Source organism: Pseudoliparis swirei, chromosome 18, assembly GCF_029220125.1.
Source record: "Pseudoliparis swirei isolate HS2019 ecotype Mariana Trench chromosome 18, NWPU_hadal_v1, whole genome shotgun sequence".
Classification (NCBI taxonomy): domain Eukaryota; kingdom Metazoa; phylum Chordata; class Actinopteri; order Perciformes; family Liparidae; genus Pseudoliparis; species Pseudoliparis swirei.
The window spans coordinates 12,835,433-12,862,531 of NC_079405.1; the positions used below are offsets into that span (position 1 = coordinate 12,835,433).

Here is a 27,099-nt window from a genome sequence, read left to right on the forward strand (position 1 = left end):
TAAACAAAGTCTCATTATCCAGTCGCACTGCTTCACAAACGCATGCATCTTCCCTAAACCTTGCGACTTGAAAACACGTCTGCGTTAACAGAGTGCTCCTCGTCTCTGAGAGGACCGTTTGTCTAAAATAGTACTGTTTTAGAAAAAATACACTTTTGTTAAGTAGTGAGCATACGCCTGGATAAATGAGTCGGATTATACTACAAACGTTTTAACGCTGATGTTTTGATAGAACTTGTTGTCGTCAACACAGCCCCCGTTTATCTAAATTCATCATGAATTTTCTCAGCTCTTAGTCTTCGTTCACCGTGGAGGCATGCGGGAAAATCTAAATATTCTTCACAAATTCAAGGGAACACAATGAAAGTAATTGATGTAAAAATGGTCATTTTGGGGGTGTGGACTTCCTTGAAGTCGTTGTACACTTAAGACAGACCAGCTGCCATTTTGATGTATCTGGAAATGACTCGGCATCATTGTGCGTCTGAGGTTTACCGAGCTGCCGGCGCCTCTCCAGCTACACAGCTCTGGATTGTCTTTGACAAATTCATTGAGCCGCTGCATGGCTCTTAATACAGACATGACTGGAACATGAACATCTGCACACACAACTGCAATCATGTGAGTGGCAGGGAGTGGTCTTAAGAGGCCCTGTCCTTCATGGCTTTGGCACCGTAAACCTATTTCACTGGAGTGCTTTTAGAGCCGACTGCAGCCCTGCACCTCCACAATCGGCACGTAACACTCACTGCAGGGGTGACAAAGGTGCATCTCTTATCGGCACAGAAAGCCCATTGTCCAACCAGGGAAATACAGAAAGCAATTAACGCAGCACCAGAATAATAATGCGAGCTCATTACCTATTATCAAAGCCGGTGAATTAGCTCACTGTCTACAGCGGCAGAGTGTGAAATCCTCTAGCTCGATTATTTACGCTTTTTAATTGCTAAAGCTTGTCTGACTAAGAGATTTCACTTTTATGCGCAGAAAATAGGTAACAACTTTGAACTAATGAAACACAGATGATAGATTAAAGGAGAGGAACTCTTTGAAAACATGAGCATGAAATGCATTTGATTTGTGAAAGTAGGTTATACACAGAAAGCTCAGTCTCCTTTGCTCATAACCTGCTTGTCAAGTGCTCTTTGTTTATCAGTCAATCAGATTACAGGCAAAAATGCATTTTGTTCTGCAGGGACTCACAGGCTTTTAGAAAGCTATATGCTCCATCTGCTACTACGTATTATATCATGCAAATTCCCCATCATTATGACAAATGATCCTCAAATCCAGCAGATATGACCTCCTTCATTCCTGATGAAACACAGCCGACATGAGGAAACATCTCAAACGTGACAACAAGACGCAGACAACTTTCATGTCATTTGAAAAGTATAAAGCAAGAAGGCTGGTGTATCAAATCTGGATAAACCATTAAATGAATGCAGTAACATCTCGTTTTACATCCTCTTATTCAATATGTAAGACAATAACTCATAGACTCAGCTTCTGATTATAAAATAAGGCAAAGGACCATGAAAATACCTGCTCACTTCACAGTAAATCTAATTAGTACCTAAAGACTCTCTATAGCCCCAGCGGTTAGGAACAAACCAACATTAGGAAAATCGCTTTAAGAATCATCGCATTGCTTGATAAATAAAGCTGAAGCTCTTTATTACATTCCCACTTGATGCTCCCGCGGGGCCACTCACCTTGTTGGCTGAAGGACTGCTCAAAAACAGACTTGTATAGGCTGCGGAAGGAGGCACTGAGATCTTCAAAATCAGAGAACAGGAGCTGCTTGTCCCTGTCTGGCATGTTGTACTGGGACTGGGGGGGCTGCTGGAGGCTCATCGACTGGGCCACGGGCTCTGGGTGACTGCTCACCTGGAGAGACGAGGAGATAAACAACGCTAAAGATTAACGAGAGTAAACGTGTGTTTAATCGATCCGATTGCGTTTCATCTGTGGTGGACTTTTTTGCTACATCTGCACCACAGACTACAGTTGCGACTGATTCTGAGGGGAGAGCACTGTAATGTGAAAACATACGCATCAAACATATACATACTTTTCAAAAGAGACGCCATGCTCACCTGGTCATGGAGCCACAAAAACAAAAAACCGTGGGAATATTAAAAGGAAAAATGTTGTGATTTATGCTCGCAGCAAACACACAAGTCAAATATGAGGAAGTGTGAGTCTTCTGAGGAGCCACTGTTATAATGTTGCTTCTGTCTGAAGAGGTGTCTGTCACTCAGCATGTGAAGACCAAGAGCACAGATCATCATAATAATGTAGGTCAGTGCTTATTAACGTCTTGGCTCACATACATTAAAAGACCAACTCGAATGGACACAAACCCAATACTCTGGTGGCCAAGCAAAATGTATTTAAAACAAAATCAATACCGTGTACAAATAAGCAGCCATTTCATCCATGCATTTGTGTGGGCAGACAATTTTATGCACTGTCTCGAGGTGCGAGACGGCAAGCGGCGTTCCCTCCAGCAACAAGTTTGTCTACGAGATTCACCGCAGCGGGGGCAGCGAGGAAAAACCATCGCTACATTACAAAGCAGGACCTGACCCGCGTCAACTGTGGGGCGAGCATTACAAGAGAGGTCACGTCCAATATTTGATCATAACATCTTCCTCTCCCAAGATGCAGCCAGGCTGCTGAAGTGCATGGCTCACAGTCTGTTTTGGGTAAGAGTGAAGAGGTGAAAATAAATAGTGTTTTCTGTGAGCTGCTTAGAGAGAGAGAGAGAGCGAGAGAGAGAGAGAGAGCGAGAGCACATCCATCAGGCTGAGCCGATCGATGCTCAGCGCCGAGAGCAGGGAGCACTCTAGGAGGCAGGAGGACCACACCAAAGAGGGGGCATCTCTGGTGGGAGGACATCAGAGGAGGCGCTTTCCTTTGTCTGGCTTCCAGGAGCGTGCACATTTTTCTCTGTTTCTCTTAACCCCCTTCCTGATGTTGTACTCTAGCGCATGTCCACCCTGAACCTCCGTCTACTGCTGTCGACGGCTGGCTCCTCTGAATGAAGCCTCCTGGGGCCGTCCGATCAGATGAAATATGGGATACAGTACATGCACTCTCTCTGTCTGGCGGTGTTTCCTTTTCATTCATCTCGTGACTGTGGCTCTCCCACCGCTTGAAAAATGTGGATACAATGAAAGTTCATCATTTGGCCTTAGTGTACGATGCTAAACAAATCATCAGCGACAGCACATTTATAGAAATGTCTTGTTACAAATATCCAACTAAGAGACATTCATGAGCTGCAACATCGACATCCAGAAATACCAGCATCCTTTAAGTATAGTGCCACAGCAGGATCTCATTTGTTCCGCTGCGAAATGTAGATTGATGAAGAATGAAGAGCGGCCCTGGGTCTTACCGGCGTGTAGCTGTGCACACTGCCCACACTGTTGAGATTGACGGAGGCCAGACTCTGATCAGACAGGCTGTTGTTAAGGCTGCTTCTGGGACTATCGCTCCCTTCCTGGTCTGTGTTGTACAACGCCACCTGAAACACACACACACACACATGTACATTCGCGTGTTATCTCAGACACACACTCACTAATGTTATTAAAATGGTTGTAACGATACATCGTTTTGAATCGGTATCCCGATTCAATGATCAACCTAAAAACATAAATATGCATCATCTTTAAGATGCACTAAAATGTTTGAATTAGACCTAGAGAACTAGTAAAAGAAAATGGTCAGATAACATTTGTGTTGCTTTTTGTGAGTTTATATAAATGAAACTGATTGTGTAAAATTATCAAATGGATTACAAAGACCCTACATTCAATCAAATCAAAATTGTCAGACTTTGTGATTTCAGCAGGTATGGAATCGTTATCGCAAGAATCAAAATAATAATAATAAAAATAATTGACATCTTATCGGGATTAAACTCGTGATTTCCATCCTTTGTACTAATTGTCATCACCAATCTTGCTGATGGTAAAGCACGTCAGCATTCCTCTGAGATAATGCTGGTTATAGTTAAACAATTTAATTGAGTATGGAGATGTATAGCCTGAGCATGTGTGTGTGTGTGCGCTGTATGCACCGACATGTCATAATAGCAGAGTACTCGCTTTCCACTTCACTGAGGGCGTGTGTAGGAGACTCAGGGTGCTGCCGCACAGTCACTAAGGGGTTCAAGCTGAGCGTGTGAAGGGGTCTGGAGACAGCTGAGACATTCCTATCACTAAAGGTCACACTACTGGCGATGTCAGCCACATCTGCTCACCCAGCGCAAATACGTTTGGGACAACTAACAAAGGATTTCAGTGCAGCCGAGACACTGACCTTTCAAAATAGCAGTGAAACTCGCCGAAGCACTTCAGGAGGACAATCGTAATTATCGTCTAACAAGGTTTCAGCCCTCCCGCCTTTCCAAAATAAAGTGCGTCGTCAGACAATTTAGACAATAGAAAGAATGATCCAGATAATGAATATAATGATACCCACAGAGAATAGTCCATGTGTTGAGTTTTGTGAGACAGGAAAGACCGTAATGCACCAATGGTGCTGCGGTGGAAAAGGGCCCGGCATTCGAAGATTGGCGTTTGTGTGTTTCCGTCCATGACCGACTGCAGCACGGTGGCTTCTGCTCATCGCTGTAAGTGGAACAGAGTGGGCTCTGTGCTCAGCACAATGAGACAGCAGTGGCAGCAGCCTTCAGGCAGGCAGATCGGCCCGGCCCGGCATCCTGCCTCTCGACAGCAGCCGTGGACTGAAGCCTCTTGTCTCTTTCTGCCGAGGCACAGTGAGCTTCCACAAGGAAACCCAGGCAGCCTCGACTGCCTGCTCTGCTCTGACTGATTGGCCCGCTGACTAACATGCTGGTCCGACGCCAGGATGCACACAAGCAGAGTGAGATCGTCCGATCATATTAAGCTTTTAATATGGAGCGTGGCTCCTGAGCTGGTACAATGAAATAGAAGTAATGCCCTTTTTTTTTTTTTTAAACAGGGTGCAACTGATAAATCCAGGCAACACTGTACAAGGAAGAGGAGAATAGGGTGTGTTTGCGTGTGTGTGTGTGTGTGTGTGTGGGGGGGGGTAGTAAGAGAAGCTCATTAGGCAACTCTAGCCTTCCTCCACTCAGTGTGGGCTTGGCTCCAGTGTTCATTGGCGTGAAGGGGAACTCAATGAGCAGCTAAGACTGAAGGCTTAAGCACGTCGAGAGTATCGGCCTCACAATGATAATCAAAAGCAGCGTGCCACAGAAATATAAATGTTATTTGTAATGAAGTCATAAAACAGGCTTTTAGCCTTAAGTCTCTCACCGCAATCTATTTTTTACTCTACTCACCCATGAAGTGGAATGATTTCAAAACCTGACTGCTCTGTGGTTTACGCAGACCCCAGAGTCCACTGAGCGAAGACACCCACTCGAGCACGCCCCGTCACAGGCGAGCACCCAGTCGCATCTCGCCCACGTACATAGACGCATGCACAAACATATAACACACACACATTTCTACAGCTACAGATGTGCACAACAGCAGGATAACACTCACACAAAAACACACAAAGGCAGGCATGCTCGTACAGGCAGGAGCGGCTCCGCAGTAAACACTGTGTACAGTGTTACTAGCAGCCAAGCGAGTCAGAGGTCTATTCTTAGCAGTGAATTAAGCAAAAAGCCAGAGGTGTCTTTTCCATGGGGGCCTAATCTGGAGCATGATACATGGATTATGAAATCAAAGCAAGATTGGCCCAGGTGTCTCCAACAATGCCAGCTAGTGTTCAGCCCAAACCCTGCATGCAGGATTGAACGGACTGGGAGAGACAAAGGGAGAGAGAAGAAGGGGGAAGACAGACTATTCATCAGCAAACATACTTCACAACAATCCCCTCTTTCCCTTCATCATCACACTTTGGTGCCAGCGTTGCATCACATTCAAGCCAATGTTTAGGGCCACCTCCCCCCCCACGCTGAGAAACATCAGAGTCTCTGTGAGAAAGTCACACGAAAGAAAAGAGAGGAGGGACAATCTTGTGAGGAATGTCCGACAGAAGAGAAACATTAAAAAAGAGATTCCTGCTGGTTCAGTATTCGCCCTGCCAGCCTCTCTCATTGGTCTATCTGAGAAGGCGGGAATGAGGGAGAGAGACTGGAATAGAAAGGGAGGGAGAGAGAGAGAAAGAGAGAGAAAACCAGAGAGGGAATTCCTGTGGCTTGGCACACTGCACCGAAAGAGGCGTGGCCTGTCGTGTGTTTACAGTGCAAGACGGCGAGAAACAAGCTCTCTCCGAGGAGTTATGCCTCAGATCTGTTGCGATTCAACTTTGTCTTCTGTTCACTTCGCTGCCGCAACAGTTTTTGTCGCAATCAAATGAACAAAGAGACAAATCCAAACTCCTATTCATCAGCTCTTGCAATCACACAGTAGTCATGTCTTTTGGCGTTTTAATGTTTTGCGCTTGTTGCTCATGTGAGTTATTTGACGAGGTATGTGATGGCAGGAGGCCAAACTAAGCTGTCAGCTCTCGACATTAGGGCCTCATTATGCAGTAACCGCTGGTGGAGACTGGTGCAGGTGCTTGTTTGTAGCAATCACAGAGAGAAAAAAGGGCCAATGAATCTGTTTGCTAGAGTAACATGAAAAACGGCATGTTCTCTATAGAAACAGCCCCGAGCCAATAGTGCGACATACTCGTCAAAACAAGCTGAAACACTCTGAAACACACTGTACATGCGTGTACACACACGCTAATTCACATATCGACATATGCTCAGACTTTTTGAGACTGTCACACACACACACAACACAAGTGTGTGTGTGTGTGACAGTCCTGTTCAGTCCTGTTCACAATGTTGTAATGCTTGCAGCAAATGAATAAGCGACTCTTGTAGGCTTTTTAAAAGTACACTTGAGAGCTGCCCCCACTGGGCCCAGAGGATGAGAGCTTGGGCTCAAGAAGCCTATTTAAATGAGCGGCACACTCCCAGCTAACAGCTAGCAGTCCCTCTAGCTTTGCTCTGTGATGTACAAGTGGTTCCAAGCTTCTACACATATTGAAACATTAAATTAAAGAGAGCAAGAAGAACCAGCAACAGGGCTGGTCACCTGTAGTGTGGCGGCGTAATGTGGCCACAGAACGAGCCACACGACTCTGGGCGTAAACCTCCACTACAGGTGTGAATACAGTGTGTGGTTTATCCTATTGCACGTCTGCACGGGACTGTGCAAGGTCCATCTCAGGTTGCCGTGCTAAGTATCAGTGTGAGCATCCTATTTCCGTGCTTAAGATAACAAGAGCCTGCTGCCTGTTGTTGTAGCGGAAAAAGGTGCTGCAGTGCAGATTGTTGTTTATTTTGGTGTGGGTTGCATTGCAGAGAAGCCTTAGGCATATGAGCGTGAGCTTCTGTGTGTGCGTGTGCGTCTCTCCTCCACCAGAGTGCTCCTCTCTCTTTGGGGAATATTGCAGTAGGTGGTTGGAGAAGTGGGTGGGGTCAGCGTGCAGCAGAGTAGCCAGGTGTGTGTTGGAGCTGGAGGCTGGATGGCTGGCTCTAGTACCTTGTTCGTCACAGTGTTGATTGCCAGTGTTGGAGAGGCACTTCCAGAGACCATACACTCCATCCCCAAAGACTCCGACTCCAGGCTGTACGGCGTGGAAGCCTGTGGGGGGCGGGGGCGGGGTGCGGAGGCAAAAAAAACAAAAAAAATAATAATTCAACATCATCTAATTATCAGACACATGAGATCCCACTGCAGGTTACAAGGAAATACTTGTATTATGTTTGTGACATGTCTTCTGCTTAGACCAGACACATCCTTATGCAGCATACACAAAATAAACTCGATCTATTGTCATTTGGCAGAGCAGCACCTTTATTTAGGTCACATTTGAACTGAGCTTTCTGAGACGGGAGACAGCCCCCAAACCCAACCCTCACCTCCCACCCAAACACACACACACACACGCATGCCTTCATCTTGGTGTAGAGGCGCACTGTTGTGAGAGATAACTCTGCCATGCCTGAACTGCTTACTGTAAGAGGATTGGCTGCCAACAATACCATTTTTAATTCATGATAAACATAAATGAGATTTCACAAACTCTCAATTTCAGTGTCTGACTCCTAATGGAATGCCTTGTAGGCAGACGGTGTCTCGGGGAGAGGGGGTGGTGAGCGCGGCGCATGTGTCCTACAGAAAACACACTTCACTTGTGCGTTCTTTTGTGTCACGCTCAAATCAACAGAGCAGCATCAGGAGAGCTTTCGCTGGAACTGTCGGCAGAGCCGTGTATTAAAAACAATGTGCTTTTCCTGGACCTTTACATTCGTTGTATAAAAATAAGATAAAAATCACACTGGCAAAGAGACAATGAATGCAATAGTATTTCGATGCTCGAGGGCGACTACATGATGAGAATTATAAGTCGCATGTGCGTGTGAGACAATGCAGTGTGTTAGCGTGTGCGCACATGAGTCTGACTCGCCAGCCTAACAGGATCCTCCATTCCTCGTTGCCTCTGGTCAGCCACATTGTGGGTAAAGAGGAGACAAGAGCTCGCTGTGTCGGGATGCCCCAGGGCCAGGTCAATCTGAGCAGCTCACTAAAACGTGTACAGCTGTACATATCGCTGGGCAGAACTCATCCATAATTAAAGACAAAAGAATCCCGCTCAGAATAAGCGGGGCGCACAGCTCTGCATTAATTTCCGTTTGTTAAAAATAAAAAAAATAAAAAAGGGAGTGCAGAATGTAATGTATGTAATGGCTGCCTCGGGCATTGTTTTTTATTAAGGACCCCACTTCACGAAAGGCTAGCGAAGCAGCATGGAGAGGCAGTTACATAAAGTCTGGATCTAACTCCTACTGTGTGGGGGGCAGAGACAGAGTGGGAGAGGAAGGAGGGCGAAAGGAAAACTCAGGCAGAAGGAGAGACACAGAATGAATATCGAGATGGCGGCACAGGACCTAGCAGAGGAACAGCAAATGTCTTTATATTATAGTATTGATTTGTATTTTATAGTTGTTTGTTAGGAGCAGAGTTTCTGTCATCAGACTCACCCGCTCTCCAGACCGCGGCCTCTTCTTCGGCCGTGTGGGCAAGGCGTCCTCCTTTGGGTTGGTGTCGATGGCCCAGTAAGACCCCTGCAGACAGAAGAAAGACCTGTGAGCCGATGAGCAGATGACACATGACTTATTGCTTCTTCACAGGTCTTCCCTGTGAGTTTTGCATTCGATAGCTCACAAGCGTCAGATCTCTCTTTGGTACAATATAAACAAAGCAGTGGCCTCATCTGCTCTGCTCATGCCTGGCCCATCAGCCCATGTCTTTAGTCGACTTGAAAGCTGGGAGTCTGTGCAGCGTGTGGGTGGGCTTTGTTCGCAAGAAAGGCTTTTCCTCCTCTGCGGCTGCTTCTCAATGAGAGGCTGGTGAGGGCAGCTGCTGGTGGTGGAAATGCTAAGCCTTTCCTGAAGCTGTACTTCCTCAGCCTCAGGTAGTGAATCGGAGTGCCAAGGATGAAGGCTCCACAGTCTCAGGCCAGGAATCGAGGCAGCGTTAGCTCTGCCGTGTTGCTTTCTTGTTCAGGTCTGAGCACGGCTAATAAAGAAGAGAGCAGTTGGGCTGGCTCTGGGGCTGCAGCTAGCGATCCCACATCCAGGCTGCATTATTTATCTTTGCATTCTGCCCCATTTTATTTATTTTTCAATGGTTTTCTTCCTCGAAGCCGACAGGAACGCCGCACACAGTACAGATGTTTTACCCAGAGGGCCCTACAAGTTCAGAATTTATTTTGAATATTTCATATGACCCTCGATAAAATCTCAATTCACCAGAGGAAGTGAGATCAGGACCTTTAAAATTACTTCCTGAGCAGAAAGAATAATTGTTATTTCTCTGAGAAATTCTCTCAACAACAGGCGAGGCCATAGAACGAGATGCATCTCAAGTATCTATACAATAACCACCACATAATGGCCTGTTTGTGGTGTTTTCACAGCTCGCATACACCACTGCTGCTAAAATGAAAAGCCAGGGTTGGCCTATATTTGTCAGGGGGTTACAATTCTAAGTTTTAATATGCGAGAGGCTTTGGGGTCAATTAACATGTTCCTCAGAGGAAAGAATAATTCACAGCACAATCCACCAAAGATGAAGAAACATCTCATATTGATGTAGATTACATTCATTCACTCAAATGCAGCAGACTCATTACACAGTGCATGTTTTTACAAGAAGCTTCACTGAAGAATGTATGTAAAGGTGAGTAAAGATGTCTCTACATGTGGTTCTCCTCTGTGTTAGGGTGCAGGGTCTAAATGCATGGGTACAGATGCAGATGTTTCAAAATTGGGGTCACAAAGACAAAGCCACGCTTGGAGACGCTTCTTTTAATTAGGGGGGGTAGGAAACATTAGGTTAACCCTCATGGGAGGAGAGTTTCTGCATTTCCCTACACCCACCCCAAGAGAGTTGGTGGAAAAAAAGAGAAAGATAAAGAGTCATTAAATAATTCACAAATATACTGCAGCAATGCCAAGAGAAGTGTGCCCGTGGAGTCTGGGGCCAAGACACAATATCCTCTGCAGCAACAAAACAAAAGGCTGCTGTGAAGATTGTTTGTAAAAAAAAAAAAAAAAAAACTAAAAGAAAACAGATCCTAGTAACAGATGTACTTTACCTGCTCAGCTCATTTTCATACATCAACATACATTTTGTCATCTAGTTCCTCCTTTTTGTGTAAATATAGGAAAGACAAACAACAAGTACACGGGCAACTCCAGACAGAGATATAAGAGCAATTAAAATACTGATTATTAACGGTAGCCTTCACAGGCTGCACCTCTACCTTCAAGGTAGACACGGTGTGTGTTTGTACAATACCAACCGTCATCTCTTACACCATCTCAGTGAGGGAGTCAGACAGAGAGCGACATGACTCTCCTATCTCACCCAACCAGCAGTTCTCATATTCCTGCCACATTACAATATTGATGCAACATATCAAGAGCGGCTAGCGCCTCTTTGAAGTTGTCTTCAGGGGGGAAGGGAGTGAGGAAAATTCCAAATTAAACATTAAGGATGCAAGCATGTTGGCCATGCATTTGGAATGGGATCCATACAGCAATAGATTATTTTGTATTTAGTGGAGCAGCTCCCAGGAGTGTCAATATCAGAGGATTACAGCAAAACATGAAATTAGCATTCAGTCCCCATCCTCTACACAGCTAGGCGTAGCTCCTCCTGCATGTGTGTGTGTGTGTGTGTGTGTAATTATTATTGTGAGGTTCCCTAAGTATTTGTAGCGTATGCTCCAAATGTGCTGGGATGAAATCTGAGTGATGCTACATACGGTGAGACCTATGCACGCCATCAGACTAAATATAGGCTCATAGGCTCCTTCTTCATTAACTGCTAAGCGGGCCAGGGGACACAACTTATCGGGGCAGAATGTGATGTAAATCTGGCTGAGGAAGCAAATGTACTTGGTCCTATTGAGATTTGAATGTCAAATTAACGTGTTGAACTATACATCCTCTTACAGAGTAGAAAAATGGGGCTTGAGAAGAGAGCAATTGAAGTCAGATTAGTTTTTTCCTAAATAGGTTCTGGTTCACCTTGGGTAAATACTTCAGGGATGCAAGTTTCTAGAAATTACTTTTGATCTCATTTATAACCATTGCTTACGCACAAAACGGTTAGAAGTTATGAAATCTATAGAAATGAACCTGATGGGAGAATGTGTGCAGGTGGTGAATTGAAGCCAGATTGTATAATAATGCCTCTCACACATGTAACTTAATTACTGATCTACATTATCAACCAGCAGTGTTATTTGTGTTAGTGCTATAACTGCTCCATAACCACCTTACAATTTGAAAAGATATAAGCAAACTACAAAAAAAATATCTAAATCAGCCCAAAATGTCATCAGTGCTGTCTCTTTATTACAAAAACAGAGTGTCAGACGTGTTAATACCATCGTCTATTAATGCACCAGGATGACAAAGAACGGCTGTAGTTTAGGCAGCTCTCGCACAATTACTACATATCCTTCATTATCAGCCTGATCTTGATGCAGGCCAGGATCAGGATCACATACTTCAATGAATAAATAGCGTTCACCTATCAAATTTGCATTTTCGAATGATATCGCAGGCTGGTGGGTACCACTGATTGTCAGCATCATTTTTGGCAAGTTGGTAAGCAATCAGTCTGATTGCGGCAAACATAAAGTACTGCAGTGACTCATGCGTGATGCTGCATGATTCACCGGAGGCTCATTTATATGCGCAACATTCACGAGGTGATTTCCATTGACCATTTATGGTTGAGTGCGCGCACGCAGAGGGCGGGATACGAGGCGAGTTCAAACACTTCCAGGTGGACTGATGTATAAAAGGTGACGTTTCCTGCATGTGTGCGTACGCACGATTTGATAATTCTGTGATTTATTTGCTGCACACTATTTTCTTCTCTAGTGAATATGAGGGATGGCTCAACATTGGATTGTATTGCTATATAAAACACATTTAGTTGTTCGTGGTGAAATTCCATTATCGGGATCATAGTGAATGTATCTTCGTGAGTCACTTGAGAAAGCAGTTTAGCTCGCGATCAACGTAAGAAATACAGCCTGGTAAAAAAACAAGAATCATATAAAAGAACAGACACAATGTTACTATTTAAAATTATATACTATTTTTAAACGTATTTTTGCATTTCTTTTTCATGAAGGGGGACCTTATGATTAATGCCTAACATATATAAGATACGTTTTCACCTAAAACAATGTACACTAAAAACATGTCCCATATGTGATGGAATAAAATATGTGTTATGTTAAGCCAAATGTAAGCTGAAATGACTCCAGGATGTTTTAGTGCCATTTTAACAGTTATAAGCATACTTTAATGAAATGAAATTATTTTGGCCAGGAAGATCGTGACATAGCGCACAAATACAATTTAGTATTGATGCCTTGCACCGTTTAAAAAACGCGACCCCTGACTTCTATCCTGCTAAATCTGAGTCTTTTACTTTTGTTCCCCTCCATCACACACACACATCTGCTGTCTGTGCTGGTCCAACAAACTGGTCTCTCCTTACATTCGAAATGCAATTTTGTGGGGGGGGGGGGGGAGCGGGGGGTTCCTAATAGATTATGAGCATGCCATGAATTTCCAGACTGTCAGAGCCCTGGCAGCCATTCAAAGGTAACATATTTTTTCAACCAGAGATAGCGCGATACACACCACAAAAATGTTGTAGTGCTGAATTCAGACAGCTGTGAAACTAAACTAGACATATTTGTCCTTCTGTACTTTTTTCAGAACTGCATACATTCCTCGTGTATTTAAAAGTCTCACCTTTCCTGGGTCATCTTTGGAGCGAGGCACTTTGAGAAAACACTTGTTCAATGACAGATTGTGCCGTATTGAGTTCTGCAGGAGAAAACAGACAAAGAGAGAAAGGCGGGGAGGTGAGTGAACACATCGATTTTAAAAAACTAAAAACATTTACACAAACAAGTCTGCAGGACGTGAGTGTGGCGAACATCACTGCCAACAGCAACAAGGGCGTACAACTTGTTGGCACGTATCATGGAGGTTTAGTCACAGCTCCTGTCATCGAGGTCAGCTCGTTTCAGTGGCGTGAGATCTGGCCTGCGACGCTGTCCAGATTTCACTCTACTCACATAGACATGGGCTCAATCTGTGTACAACGCCACCAGGAGGCAATACATTTCATCAATGTCCAACAAACTGAATTCTAGTTGCACAACATATCAAATTCCTCAGGTGCCAAAAATAAGAGCCAGAAGGAATCCCACACTGGGATGGTTGCTGATACCAGAGCCTGATATTAATTAATGCTTCAGCAAAGCTCCTGTGGGGGGGAGGAAATAAATTATGTAGATCATTCTGAAAGTTAACTCATTACAGTGTTACAAGCTACTCAACAGCAGTGAAGAGGGAGGTTCATCCAGCCGCCTGATTGGGGAGGCGAGGTGGGCAGAAGTAGCCGTGAGGGCTGGCGAACGATGCTCCAGCCCTGGGTTAACCAGCTCCAGCAAGGGCCTCAGAACCAGCTGGAGGCCGGCCATCTCCAGGCTTTTAAGAGCCAATGGATGCACGCGTCTCTCCACTCCACGTCATGGAGTGTATTGACAGATGGCTACACTAGAAAGCTGTCGGATTCTCCGATGACTTTAACGGATGCGGAAGATAAGTAGAGAGCGAGACAGAGAGACCCTCAAGTGCAAACGATGGGAGCTGCTTATTCAACAGTATTACAGGCAATTATACCACAGGAGGGATTATAATGGCAGCCTTGTTGTAACGCTGTCGATCTCTCTCCGCTCGCCAACAATAGAGAGGGGCAAACTGGCGCCAGAGTCCAAACTATTCTGTTCCAGTGCCAAAAGAGATTCTTTTTTTGTGCTTACCATGAGAGCACGGGGAGGACTGCACACACAAAAAGAAGAGTGGGAAATGTTTCACTTTTATCTCACTAGCATTGTAATGAAATATAAGTGACACCAATTCAAGATAACCATAGCGCCTGTGTCTGAAGGAGCAAAGTACTCCATTTTAACAGCCACCTTCTAAGCCTGCAGAGCCGTTTGGCACTCAAAAGATTTTGTGTGGAGTATCACTCAAAATCCCTGAACAGAGGAAATGTAAACCGTACAAATTCAAGGACAACAGCACAACATACAAGAGACAGGGTAATATGAGACACAGGTACTTAGAAGTCATGTGAGAAGGAGGCCTCGGACACCTACACACAAGATGACCAGGAATCAAAATACAATGGACACAACACAGAAGATCTCATATTCTCATCAATAAATGTCACTTTTTTCAATAAATAATGATGACTCATTTATTCTACGTCTGTGTCAAAAGAAGGGTAAGAAATGGCCGTCACAGGCTCTGAACCCAAAGATGTTCAAGATTAAGTTATAGAAAACACAGAAAGGAAGCAAATGTTCACATTTGCTTGAAACCACAATAATTAAACAATCGTCAAGAAATAAATTTTCTGTCAATTGGCTTATCAATTAATTGAAAAAGTTTTAGTTTTTTATTTGAAGTACTACACACGCACACATTACTGACCATAAAAGCGACTGTCACACATTAGAATATATTTCTGGTGAGGTCTTAAACCACAATATATTTTGGTCACACTGCTATCGGATCTTCAAAAGCTAAGCACCGAGACGTGCGCTCACTGCACTGCGATCAGAACTCTATGCGGCCGAAATGTACAAGATCGCCGCTCGCTCTCGAAGTGAGAAAATATAATTCTATGTCCAGAAAACGTCAATCTGTAGAATCGGCTCTAAAAAGTCACATATAGCGCACATTAATCGTGATCTTGAGGAGTGATTGACACACACACACGTAACAACAGATCCGAGCCTCCGAGCCTCGTCACAAGGCCCCGCCCACTTTACACGGGCTGCAGTGACGGCGCCAGAGTGCAGGCCTCTCTTTCTCTTGACTGGTCACAGTTTGACTTGAGTTCAGATGAATAAAACAATGTGAATGCAGAATGTGATCATGTAGAGTGGATGGTGACAAACAGCTTTGAGGATCTCGATTCAACCAGCTCTGTCCACCAAGAGAGTGTCTGAGCGGGATGGTGTGAGATGTAATGTTATACACACTAAAGTACTTTCAACCATTTCCCCTCCACAGCCTCTGAGTGTGTATGCCACTTGATGCCAGGCGGACAGCCGCAGCTGAACAGAGAGGTGCTTCATCCATTCAGGTCCTTCTGCTGGGCTTAAATCATTGATACAGTCAAGCAGCCAAGGCCTGACACGACAAGTTTACTTTTTAATGAACTCTGCCTGCCCGCTCTCTTCTTTCCCCGACAGGCCCGTGACATCCCATATTGTGTCAGACAAACTCTTTCCACTGCTCTAGACACGTTTATGGAGTGAAGCTAACAGGCTGTGGGTCATTTCTAGGTGAAGAGATGAACAAAGGGACATTGAAATATTGCAGCGGGGAAAAGAAAAGGAAAGAAAACACGACAACAGCGGCAGTCGCTTCATTTGATAGATCACAGTGATTTTGCTGAGTAGGAAAGAAAGGGTGAGCAAGACAACAAGAGGCTGATGAAAAATTAAGGCCAATTACCGCTTTACATGTAAACATTATGTCAGCATTTGAGCAGTCGCTTCTTAGATTCACAACCCAAGTCTGCGTGAGTACAAAGGATTTGGTTTATTAAGACAGGAGGCAAAAGGTTTCGTGTGAGTGGATCTACAGGACAGAAGGAGGTGAAGGAGGTGGATGAGGTCAGAAGATGTGAACAGCAATACATAAAGTGAGTCAGACAAAGATCACTGCAGGGGTCCTGGCCAAGTGCTGCCCAGCGTCTACCTGCAGCCCCCACAGAGGACTTCATGTCCAGCCTCAGCACGAGCCTGTGTGTGTGTGTGTGTGGGATGCCTCCTACACACTGGTACGTGTCTCCAAACAAATAGTGGTGATTTAACACACCAGGACAGCAGTGAAGGCGTGAGCAGCTCCGCCCTCGTTGCCCGCCCCCCCGCTGAGGAGCACCGCAGCTCAGCAGAAGGGCCGCCAGGGGAAAGTAGGTCAGGCTGACCTCTGAGCTCGGCGTGTCAAACGTGCAGAGTGAGCTAAAGGGACAGGCCGCGTCAGAGCCCCGCTCCTCACAGCTGGGAAGGAGGAGGTGCCCTGTGCACACAGTCGGGGACCCGAGGGAGTGAACTCGGCGTGCCGGGACAGACACACGTATGCACACATACCGGTTATGACTTAGGGACGAAGACCAGCATCGCAGGGAGAGGAAGAGTCATACTGTGGTTCAACGTGGACAAATCAACGTCGCCTTAAGTTGCTGGCTTCCCACCATCTTTCTGCAACGTTATGCATCCAGACAATGCTTACAAAATAAATAAAGGGAGAATAAAATGTGCAGGAGGTGAACACCAAGCACACTCTTACATTTCCCACAACTACACAAATGCAATACTTGAGTGAGCATTCCTGAGTGAGAGTCTGCGATGACCTCGACGTGCTCTTAAAGTAAAGATTGAACTCCAAATGGAGGGGAACTTGAATGCTGCTGGACTTGATGTATTTGTGATTAAAGTGTTCTCGCTTGCGTTGCAGTGTGTGGGCTAACAGGCAGTGCTGAATGGTGTCAGGAGCCAGCAGGCAAACATTACAACGACCTCCGCTGAAGGACCTGCTCATACAGGAACATATTCCAACAAGAAATGTTTTAATTTACAATAAAGAGCAGGTCTGGGAAGGAAAGCGAAAGAATGAGCAGTTTCAAGTGCAAGAGTTGAGTAACACTGTGTGCCTAATCACAGTCTTTTCACATTTACAACGAAATTGCAGACGGAACGAACAACTGGGATTTTAGAGAGAAAAAAGCAGCCATGTAAATAATATTGTACAGGCTGATGTTACCACATCTAATATCTTTTATGGCGTGTCTGTAGAGGAGTGAAGAATGACGAATCAGAAGAAACCAACATTACTGGTGCCACCGCGTGGAGGATAGGACCTCAACCACTAATTGCCTTGTCAGCAAGTCTGAAAGATGGAGGAATATAAAAGAAGTGGGCCGAGACAGAAATCGCAGGAATCAGATCTGTTGGATGGATGAATGGTGAGACAGAAAGGAAGAACTCGTCTTTGAGTGGGTGAGTTGAGCGAGTGAAACAGCCAAACAAATGGACAGAAATACAAACAAACACAACGACCTCGGAGCTGGCCGTGTGTGAACACAGAGCATCGCTAAAAAGAGTGGCAAGTGAAATTAGTTCATGCAAGGGAGCAAAGCCTGTCCAGCATGACACAGCATTTCCTGCTGCATGCTACAAGAATTACTCATACATTTTTTTTTAAAGATAATTAGATTTTTATGATACAATTGTAGATAAATAGTAATTGTTCTCCAAACATTCTTTGGTTACAGCTTCTCGGATGTGGGGATTTATTACTAGCCTTGTATGGATGATAGCACTGTGAATATGTTAGGTATTTTAAAGTGTCACATTTTTCTTTTTCTTTTATAGGCAAGATAATTCAAGAAAAATATTGGTAGATTAATCAATAATGGAAATATGTTTTGCAGCCCTACCAAACTAACATGTTACCAATACAGTATTGTAAACAATACACCTTACAGGCTTCTTGACAGAATTGCACACTAAACCATTTTTATATCTAAGTATTCAATCTGCAGCAACGGATTTTGGAAATACAAAATGTTAATTTATTTTGACTTCAATTGTGAAAACCTCAGTATCTCAATATATTTCCTCTATAGCTCTGGAAGGATGAGGTGTTTGTCGGCCAGCCACTGAAGTTTGCATTGGACTGGTTCCCTTGGCAAAAAGCCAGTGCGATGTTTGCAAATAAGCTCCCGTGGCAAACACAATAGTTTGATACATACACGTTGTGTTCAGCAAGATAATCTTCACAAATGAAAACTACTTTTATGATTTTTGACGAGTAAATACAATTGTCAAAAAACTAACATTAGGCTGTAAACAAACTCTGCGACTGTATTAAGTTTTGGAGTCTCATTCAGCCATTTGTAAGCAACTGCCTTTTCTAAAAAGACTCGTAAAAGCTTCTTAAGTTCTCGAGTGGGGTGCTCACTAACGTACAGTATGGCATGCCATAGAACAAAGTATTAATCCTCTTCAGCTTGTGATGACCACAGACCTTATTTCAGGAATCTAACCAAAGAACCCATTGACTTTAAGACGAGGGATCTGAAAGTACACAAATGCTCACTCGGTTCCAGGTTTTAGGACTTCCTGCAGCAGTTTATCCACAATTTTATTAACAGTTAATATTTCTAACAAGCCCAACCAAGAGGCAGAATGAAAAACAAAAAGAAAAGGGAGCCGTAAGAGCCGAGTGCAGCAAGCAAACCCACAAAAGACACACACACACACACACACACACACACACACACACACACACACACACACACACACACACACACACACACACACACACACACACACACACACACACACACACACACACACACACACACACACACACACACACACACACACACACACACACAGTATTTTTAGGCCTTTGTTATTTCATATGGACCCTGTGACATGCCCACCAACACAGAACAAACTCCTCCGCCTCGGGGATCTGCACCGAGGCCACGGAATGTAGCACCTTCGCTGTCTATTTGTAGTGGGTGTGGGAAGGCATGTGTGATACACAGCATTTGCTCCGCAAGGCGCCGCTTAAAAAAACCAAACACGTTTTATTGGACACACAGGTAGAGCGAGGTAAGTTCGTCCAGGTGCAATCACCAGAGGATTTAATCCTGTTCGCTGTGAGGAGAACAGTGACCCCAGGGCCATTAGAACGAGGCTCTTCTGACTGACGGGATGAAAACCTGCTTTATGATGACAAAGGAGGGCCAGGATGCCGAATGCTTCACCTTCACTTCCTGTTTACACACACACACCACACACACACACACACACAAAGTCAACTATCACGATTTTCAAGTTTATTATCCTTTTTTTCAACAATCTTCAAAGGCATTTGATCTGCCTCCCTTGGCATCTAGTGGTTATGTGTTGCCATGCTCGGTTTTAAACCATGGAGTCTCTGATCTTTACTGACTTGGATGTAGTTTTAATAAAACAAACAGTTTTCTTGCCTGCCGCAGAAAAATGCATGCAAAGGTGAAATATGCCATAAATATAACAACCTGTTATTCTGTGCTTGGAGAGCTCTTTGTCTGTGTCCATATTGCACAGACAAAATAAAATGAGCAATCAAGACGAATTAAAATGATCAATGACTTTTGTTGTCTTCAGTTCCCTCCAGAATTATTGGCACCCTAAGTGAATATCAGCAAAACAGGCTGTGAAAAATCTTTTGTTTTTATCCTCTCGGTGTTTCACTCAACTTTTCACAAAAAGCGTACCTTTTCATGAAAGTAAAAAATATTGAAATAAAATGACTTTACATTTTTAAGTTGACCTGTTTGATTAGATAGATACTTTATTAATCCCCAAGGGGAAATTTGTCGTGACAGTAGCAGCACCAATAAACTAAACACACAAGAATAAAAAACAAAACACAAAATATAAGAAACAGGGATGAAAGATATAGAAGTATACAAAGTAAAATCAAAGTAAAATACAAAAACAAAACAAAATATATATGTACATATACAACACAACACACAACACCAATGACAATTCAAATACAAAAATATATTGTGTATATGTGCAGATGAAATGAAATGTGTGTGTATGTGTGTAGTGCAAACAAATGAAATGTGTGAAGTGCAGATCAACATAGTGTAAACATTAAGTTATTATTGCACTATGATCTGGCAAGAGGTGATCTGTTATAGAGCCTCATAGCCGTCAGCAGGAATGTTCTCCTGTATTATAATAATAATAATAATAATAATCATTTATTTTATATAGCGCTTCAGTCATCATGACATCCCCCAGTCGCTTTACAGAGTCCAGTAGTCACACACACAGTCATCCCGGTGGTGGTAAGCTACATCAGTAGCCACAGCTGCCCTGGGGCAGACTGGCGGGCGTGGCAGCCAATCAGCGCCACGCCTCCGACCACCACCAACACTCATTCACATCCATACGAACCGGGTGAGGCTGCGGTGCATGTCTTTATGATGGTGGGGAAACCGGAGTACCGGAGGAAACCCCACGAACAGAGAGAGACATGCACTCTCCACACAGAAAGGACCTGGAACGACCGGGATTCGAACCCAGGACCTTCTTGCTGTGAGGCGACAGTGCTAACCACTGCGCCACCGTGCTGCCCGTAAGTGTTCAACCATGACTTCCTGTTTCACTGGGGTGTAAATATGAGGTGATACAGGCCAAATACCCGTAGTCATTCACCAAGAACACAGTGATGCGAGACGAAAGCTTGTCAAGCTGCAGAAATCAGAAGAAAATCTCTACACAGGCGAAAATAACCATTTTCACCATCACGGCAATAATTAAGAAGTTTAAAGCGACAAAAGATGTTAAGAATCAGCCTGGACGAGGACGTGCGTGTACATTGACCCCACGCACCGCGAGGAGGACGGTTCGACTGGCAAGAGAACGTTCAAGGATCACAGCTGGACAATTGGAGAGGCGAGTTGAGTCTTGGGGTCAGAAATTCTCCAAAACGACCATCAGACATCACCACAAGTAGTTTGCGAGGGTTGCCAGAGAAAAGCCTCTGCTATCAATCAAAATAACTAAAGTGCCTACAGTTTGCCAAACGTTACTGGGACTTTAAATGGGGCCGGGTTAAAAGATGGGTTTGGCGTAGATAGCCATGTCGAGAAGCACCTCATACCCACTGTGAAGTAAGTTGGTGGATCTTTGGTTGGGGCTGTCTTTCTTCAAAAGGCCCTGGACATCTTGTTAGGATACATGGTATCATGGACTCCATCAAATACCAGCAGATATGAAATGAAAACCTAACAGCCTCTGCCAGGAAGCTTAAAATGGGTTGTGTTTGGAGCTTCCAGCAGGACAATTATCCGAAGCACACCTCAAAATCTTTACAAAAAGAGTTCACCGACCACAAAAGCAAGGTTTTGCCATGGCCATCACAGACCCCCGACCTAAACCCCAGAGAAAATATGTGGGATGAGCTGAAGAGGAGCGTCCACAAGCGGCGGCGTCGGATTCTGAAGGATCTGGAGAGATTCTGCGTGGAGCAATGGTTTTAGATCCAGTCCTGTGTGTTCACAACCTCACCACGCATTAGAGGAGACGACTCAGAGCTGTTCTCTTGCAAAGGGAGGCTGCACAAAATATTAAATGAAGGGGTGGCAAAAATTGTTGCACATATTTTTGAGAAAAGCTTTCTTTAAATTAAGTTACTTCAATTAAACGTTAGATTTTTGTGAATATGTTCAATGAAAAAATAGATCATGAAGATAAACGATAAAGAAAATCTTCCCATCTGGTTTATTTTTTTATTTTTAACTAATGGGTGCCAATAATTCTGGAGGGCAGTGTAGACAAGGGTCATCTGGTGTAGCACATTGAGGTATTATATTAATTAGAACTCAACAGCCATTTCTGCAGAAGGAGATGACACTATGGGGAAATTGTACCCTATAGTGTGTCCCCCCCCCCCCCCAAAACAGTGCACATTTGGCTATATTAAACTCATTTTTCACCTGCACCCTCAACACAGTGAGACCAATACATGCAAGATAGAAATTAGCTTGATAAGCTTTTACATGTGTGCACTCAAAAAGAACACGTTATCAGGAGGAGTGAGACCGTGACGGCATCGAAAACAAAACAAAAGCAACCGTACAGCGCATTTACAAAACTGAAAGGCCTGCCTTATTAAAGAGCTGCAATTACTGAAAAATAAATAATAATAAAAATGAGAGCTGTCGAGGTTCACCTGCCACTGCAGGCGAGAACTGAGGTCACTGGTTTGCATCAGCCTCCACAGGTGTATGGTTTTCCAGAGGCCAGCTACATACATTCAAACTGCTGGAATGGCAAAGAGGACAGACAGCGTCGGCTGCGGGTAGACTCGGCTTCATCAGAGGAAGAAACACCGCAGACATTTGTTGGAGATAAATAAATACAAGCAAGCTAAAAAGGCATCTGCAGCAACACCCTAACTACCGTCTGATGCACACTGACCAAAGAAATGTCCAAACAAAAACCAAAAGTAGATGTTGACTTTCCCTGTCCGACACCAAGAAAGCAAAGCAATCCAACTTTATCTGCCAAGTCATTTTTCTGAGGGTAATCCAAGGATACTGCATGGTCTAGAGTTCAGACAATAGACAGAGCCAAAACAAAACCTCATAGTTCTCCAGTGGCATAAACAAAGTTTATGAATGCTACACCAAGGAAGTTACCTTTTCAACACAAGCGTGAGGTTAGAGACCAAAAGCTCCAATAAATATGTTCTGAATTCAATCTCACTCAAGCACAACATGGACCCACATTCCCTTCCCTTCCTTCTTTGTTGCTGTATACTAACCTTGGAAAGGACCTGCAAAAATTCGAGGGGAAAAAAAACTTCTGCATTATTTTCTGCGTGCACTCAAGGTTACAGCCCTTGCTTGAATGCTGCGTATGAAATTCCCCTTATAAATTGGAAGCGGTCACTGCAGATTTGAAAAGCTGTGGGTGAAAATTCACTTAATGCAACACTGAATGGTAGGTCACACAACGACAAAAGCCCTGAGCCACTCACATGAGGCCTATTTGATCAGTCCTGCAGAGAGCTATCCGTCTTTGTCTCCCTTTCTCTTTTGCCGATATGTGCCTCTCTGCCTCGCTCTCTCTCTCTCTCTCTCTTGCTCTCTCTCTCTCAGAGCCAAACCTCTCGTTTCCACACTATTGCACGGTGCAGAAGTGTAGCATTATTCCATAAAGTGGATTATTTCACAACATCTGACCTTCGACAAAGTTGTCATTGGCGATGAACCAAGAATAATTGAGGAGAAATGATGATGGGCACAGATCTCTGGTAGCTGGCAGGATTGAGTGATGGATAACAGTAAACCAGTAAATACAACACAGGAGATCAGGTCAGAACACAAAGGTTGACGCACGGCAGGATTAAAATCAGGTAAGGAGAACAAAATAAAAGTGTGCAACATCCACTGGAGATAATCAAGAATGTGTCGGGGTTTTAATCAAATGAGTACTTTTCTCGGGGCGCTAAATAATATTAAAATGACATGACAATTAGTAGACATATCCTATTAGATAAATAACTCGGTTCGATTGGGTTTTAATTAAAATGCCTATTTTTGTTTTTGAAAAATGGGGCGATCAAGTACAACAGCCTATTGTTTCACCAATGTTCACTTTGCCACTACGCAATATTTCACCAGCAGTTTTGATTGAAATTAACTTTAAAAAATGTATCTATATCCAGAAAACCAGACAAAATAAGTAACATTTTAGGATAACAGCTCAATTCATTCAAATCGTAAAATGACCTTTACTAAATACCTCTATTACTACTTTAGTCATTCAATACATAAAAATGTGGAATTGTATTTAATGGTAACTGCGTTGTAGTTCTGAGAAGTCACAACATTGAATGTCGTCTCAATGATTCTGTTCCTGCTCCTCACTTCAGATACTGATGAACTAATGTTAGCCAACATACCATCTTTGGCCAAGCTTCCCCGATGTGCAATGCATAATTCGAGGTAACAGACAGTTTTCTGTTACAGTTTGGCAAGCGAGGTGGTAGTGATGGGACTCTTTAGTGGTTGAGAGGGTTATAGTCACAACGGCACGCTCCGGATCAAACTCCGTCAGCCGATCCTCATGCACTCAGCAGCTAACGCCATCACAAGATACATCAGCCTTAAGGAAACTAAAGTAATTGACAGATAGTCAAATGTGAAGAAAAAAAAAGATGTAGCACATACCGTGTGCTTGGTCACCCCCGCGACTACCTGGGAAACGGGTTCATACCGACCGACAATATCAGCAAAGAGCGCCCGAGTCTTGCTCAGGGCTGTAAATGGAGTCTGGTTCTCTGAGTGACGCAGACTCACACTTTGCTCCGGTGCTACAGGACACAAGGCGCTTCCACTGCAGAGGCAGCACGAGGCCACGAAGGAGTGGAGGCAACGTGACGTCCTCTGGTTTATCCTCCTTGAAAGCCTTCGCATGCTCTCAGTTCCACATGAGGGATCTGATGAAAGCCGTTTGTCAGTACGCCACTTAATTATCAGCCAGACGAAGCGCCTCTGATGCGATCCTCTGACAATGGCTCAGAGCAGCCTGCTGACGACAGTGCCCACTAACAATGAAGAACCGACTGCAGCTACTCGTGGTGACGGGGTCGTGCCAACCGGCCACTTACGAGTTAGACAAATTAAGGAACGCCACAGGAAGCTTGCTGCGTGCCGCTTCGATGTAGACGCTTTCCACTGCAGGGAAAGTGGCACAGAGCACATTTTAAATCAGAATACCAACAATTTCACATGCGCTGTTTGAAAGAGAAACATCAGGTCCTGCTGAAAACGCATCGAGCAGAGGGAAACCTCGACGGTTTGACCTTTTATTTTTCATGCATTTCTACACAAACATGACAGAGCGTATGCTGCTGCTCGATATGCACATTACCAGCAGACTGCAAATAAATAAAACAGTCACATGCATTCCTAAACCTTCTAGCTTTGCATACTCATCATCGTGTGACCGCTCAGTGCTGACTTTTGAGAAACAAATAGTGACCATGACTACATACCACTGTTATTTATGTGCAGGTGGAAAAAAGGAAAGAAGAAAAATAATTCTATTGAAATTGAAACCGTTAAAGAAAGCATCGGAATCAAATATGACCGTTGAATACCACACGGATGGAAATGTTTAACATGAGCACCAATCTGGTTCTGGAGACTAAAATCTCCGTTTGCCTTATACTGTTGCGTCTATTTCCAATACGACTTGGGTGTGTATCCATGAGAAAAGGTTGGGCTGTCAGAAGAAAAGGTGAAGATCCGCTGGAGAAAGGGCTTTGCAGTCGATGTAAGAGTGAGTTGCATGACAAAGAAAACAGTCATCCTCATGCGCTTGAATACACAAGCAGAGGAAAAGTAAAGCCATTGCATTTACCATCATCTCTATTAATCTGATCCAATGATTTACTTTTCATTAGCAAAGTACGGTACATGTCCATGACAGACACAGGGTGATGACTCAGCGTAACCTCGGATACCCACAGCAACCTGTCAGCAGGGGCACATTTTGAATCACTGCTCTGCTCCCACTACCTAACTCTGAAAAAGAGGAGCTTTCTTTCCTGTAAAGTGTATTAGATGTGATATCCTTCTGAAAGGAAATCACAGACCCACCCTACAGTCCATTAGACAAGTTAATGCAGAGCTGCTAGACTTGCTGACCCATTAATAATACATCGCAGTGGTCAAAAGAGGCCGGACACCTCCGTGCACCCCTTCAGCCCTCTACACGGCCACATTAATGGACTAATTCAGATGCAATTACCTGGTGGGGAGAGGCTGTGGCCTTGAGGCGTGTGGAGCACAGGCTGAAGGGCTTACAGCCAGGGCGTGGATTATAATCACTGTGAGCGCACACAAACACGCAAAACCATTTACATACTACGAGAAACGACTCAACAGATTCAGTACTACAGAATTTAGCGTTCGCCATTGAATACCAGAAGCAAAAAAAAAATGTATTAATGCATTTACGCGAAATCATCATATTTATTCGTAGAGAAACTGGAAGTGTTTCTTTGCGACATAAACTTATTTCAGCCTATTATTCTGCCTTAAAATAAACATGGGAGCCAGACATATTGCCACCTTTGCAGTTGACTGCATCTGCTGGACATGTAAACGATGAATGAGTAACATTAGCTTTCATGTGGAGTTGTGTTGGCGACCACCCAATGAAAGTCCAGCATCCACTCTTTTTGTTTTATTTAGCTCAGTTTTGGTTCCCTCCAACTCCTGAGAAGACAGTCTGGCTGATTTGTTCACAGCTAGTTGCCAGCTGTATCCATCATCCACCTGGTGCTGGGTAGGTAACTTACAATCTGTTTTTAGAGCCTTCCCTGCTGACAGCTGCCTGCTGCGGCCGAAAACGGCACCATGAGCGCGGTGACAGTGAACCAAAGCAGCAGAGCGGTGAGATTACACCAAAACAGTAAGCTGGAAAATTTGGGTGATTATTTTACATTTTAGAGAAACTCTTTGCATCCATCCACCCGGTCGGTGTGTAACTTCCTTATGGCTTATCTGCATTAGACGACAAAAGTGTGAAATGCTTCCACTGGCCTCATTGGGATTTCATTTCCTCCGGGGTTTTTTTTCCAGGTTTGTCCATCACAGCCAGTTTTATCCAATAATGTGGCCACAGAAATCTGCTCTTTGCAAATGTGACGTTGACAAATGAGCAATTACAGGAGCGATATTCACGCATCACATCTGTGGCCGGCACGACCCGCGATTAGCCCTACTGATGCTGAATGTGAGACGCTCGAGCCGTGCCTGTCAACGCAGGCGCCTGGGAAGGCAGCGCAGCCCACTCTGGCATATC

The 27,099-nt window shown here is 44.2% G+C and overlaps 1 protein-coding gene across 2 annotated transcripts in view; it reads right to left on the reverse strand.

Annotated features, from left to right (window-relative positions):
- foxj3 (forkhead box J3) overlaps positions 1-27,099 on the reverse strand; it is a 75,139-nt gene that overhangs the window by 8,580 nt on the left and 39,460 nt on the right. For both annotated transcript variants that reach the window (XM_056437371.1, XM_056437372.1), the window contains exons 3-7: positions 13,367-13,441; positions 9,059-9,142; positions 7,557-7,658; positions 3,407-3,535; positions 1,716-1,890 (exon numbers count right to left, since the gene is read on the reverse strand). In XM_056437371.1, coding sequence (XP_056293346.1) covers positions 1,716-1,890; positions 3,407-3,535; positions 7,557-7,658; positions 9,059-9,142; positions 13,367-13,441 — 565 coding nt within the window. The remainder of the gene's footprint in view (positions 1-1,715; positions 1,891-3,406; positions 3,536-7,556; positions 7,659-9,058; positions 9,143-13,366; positions 13,442-27,099) is intronic.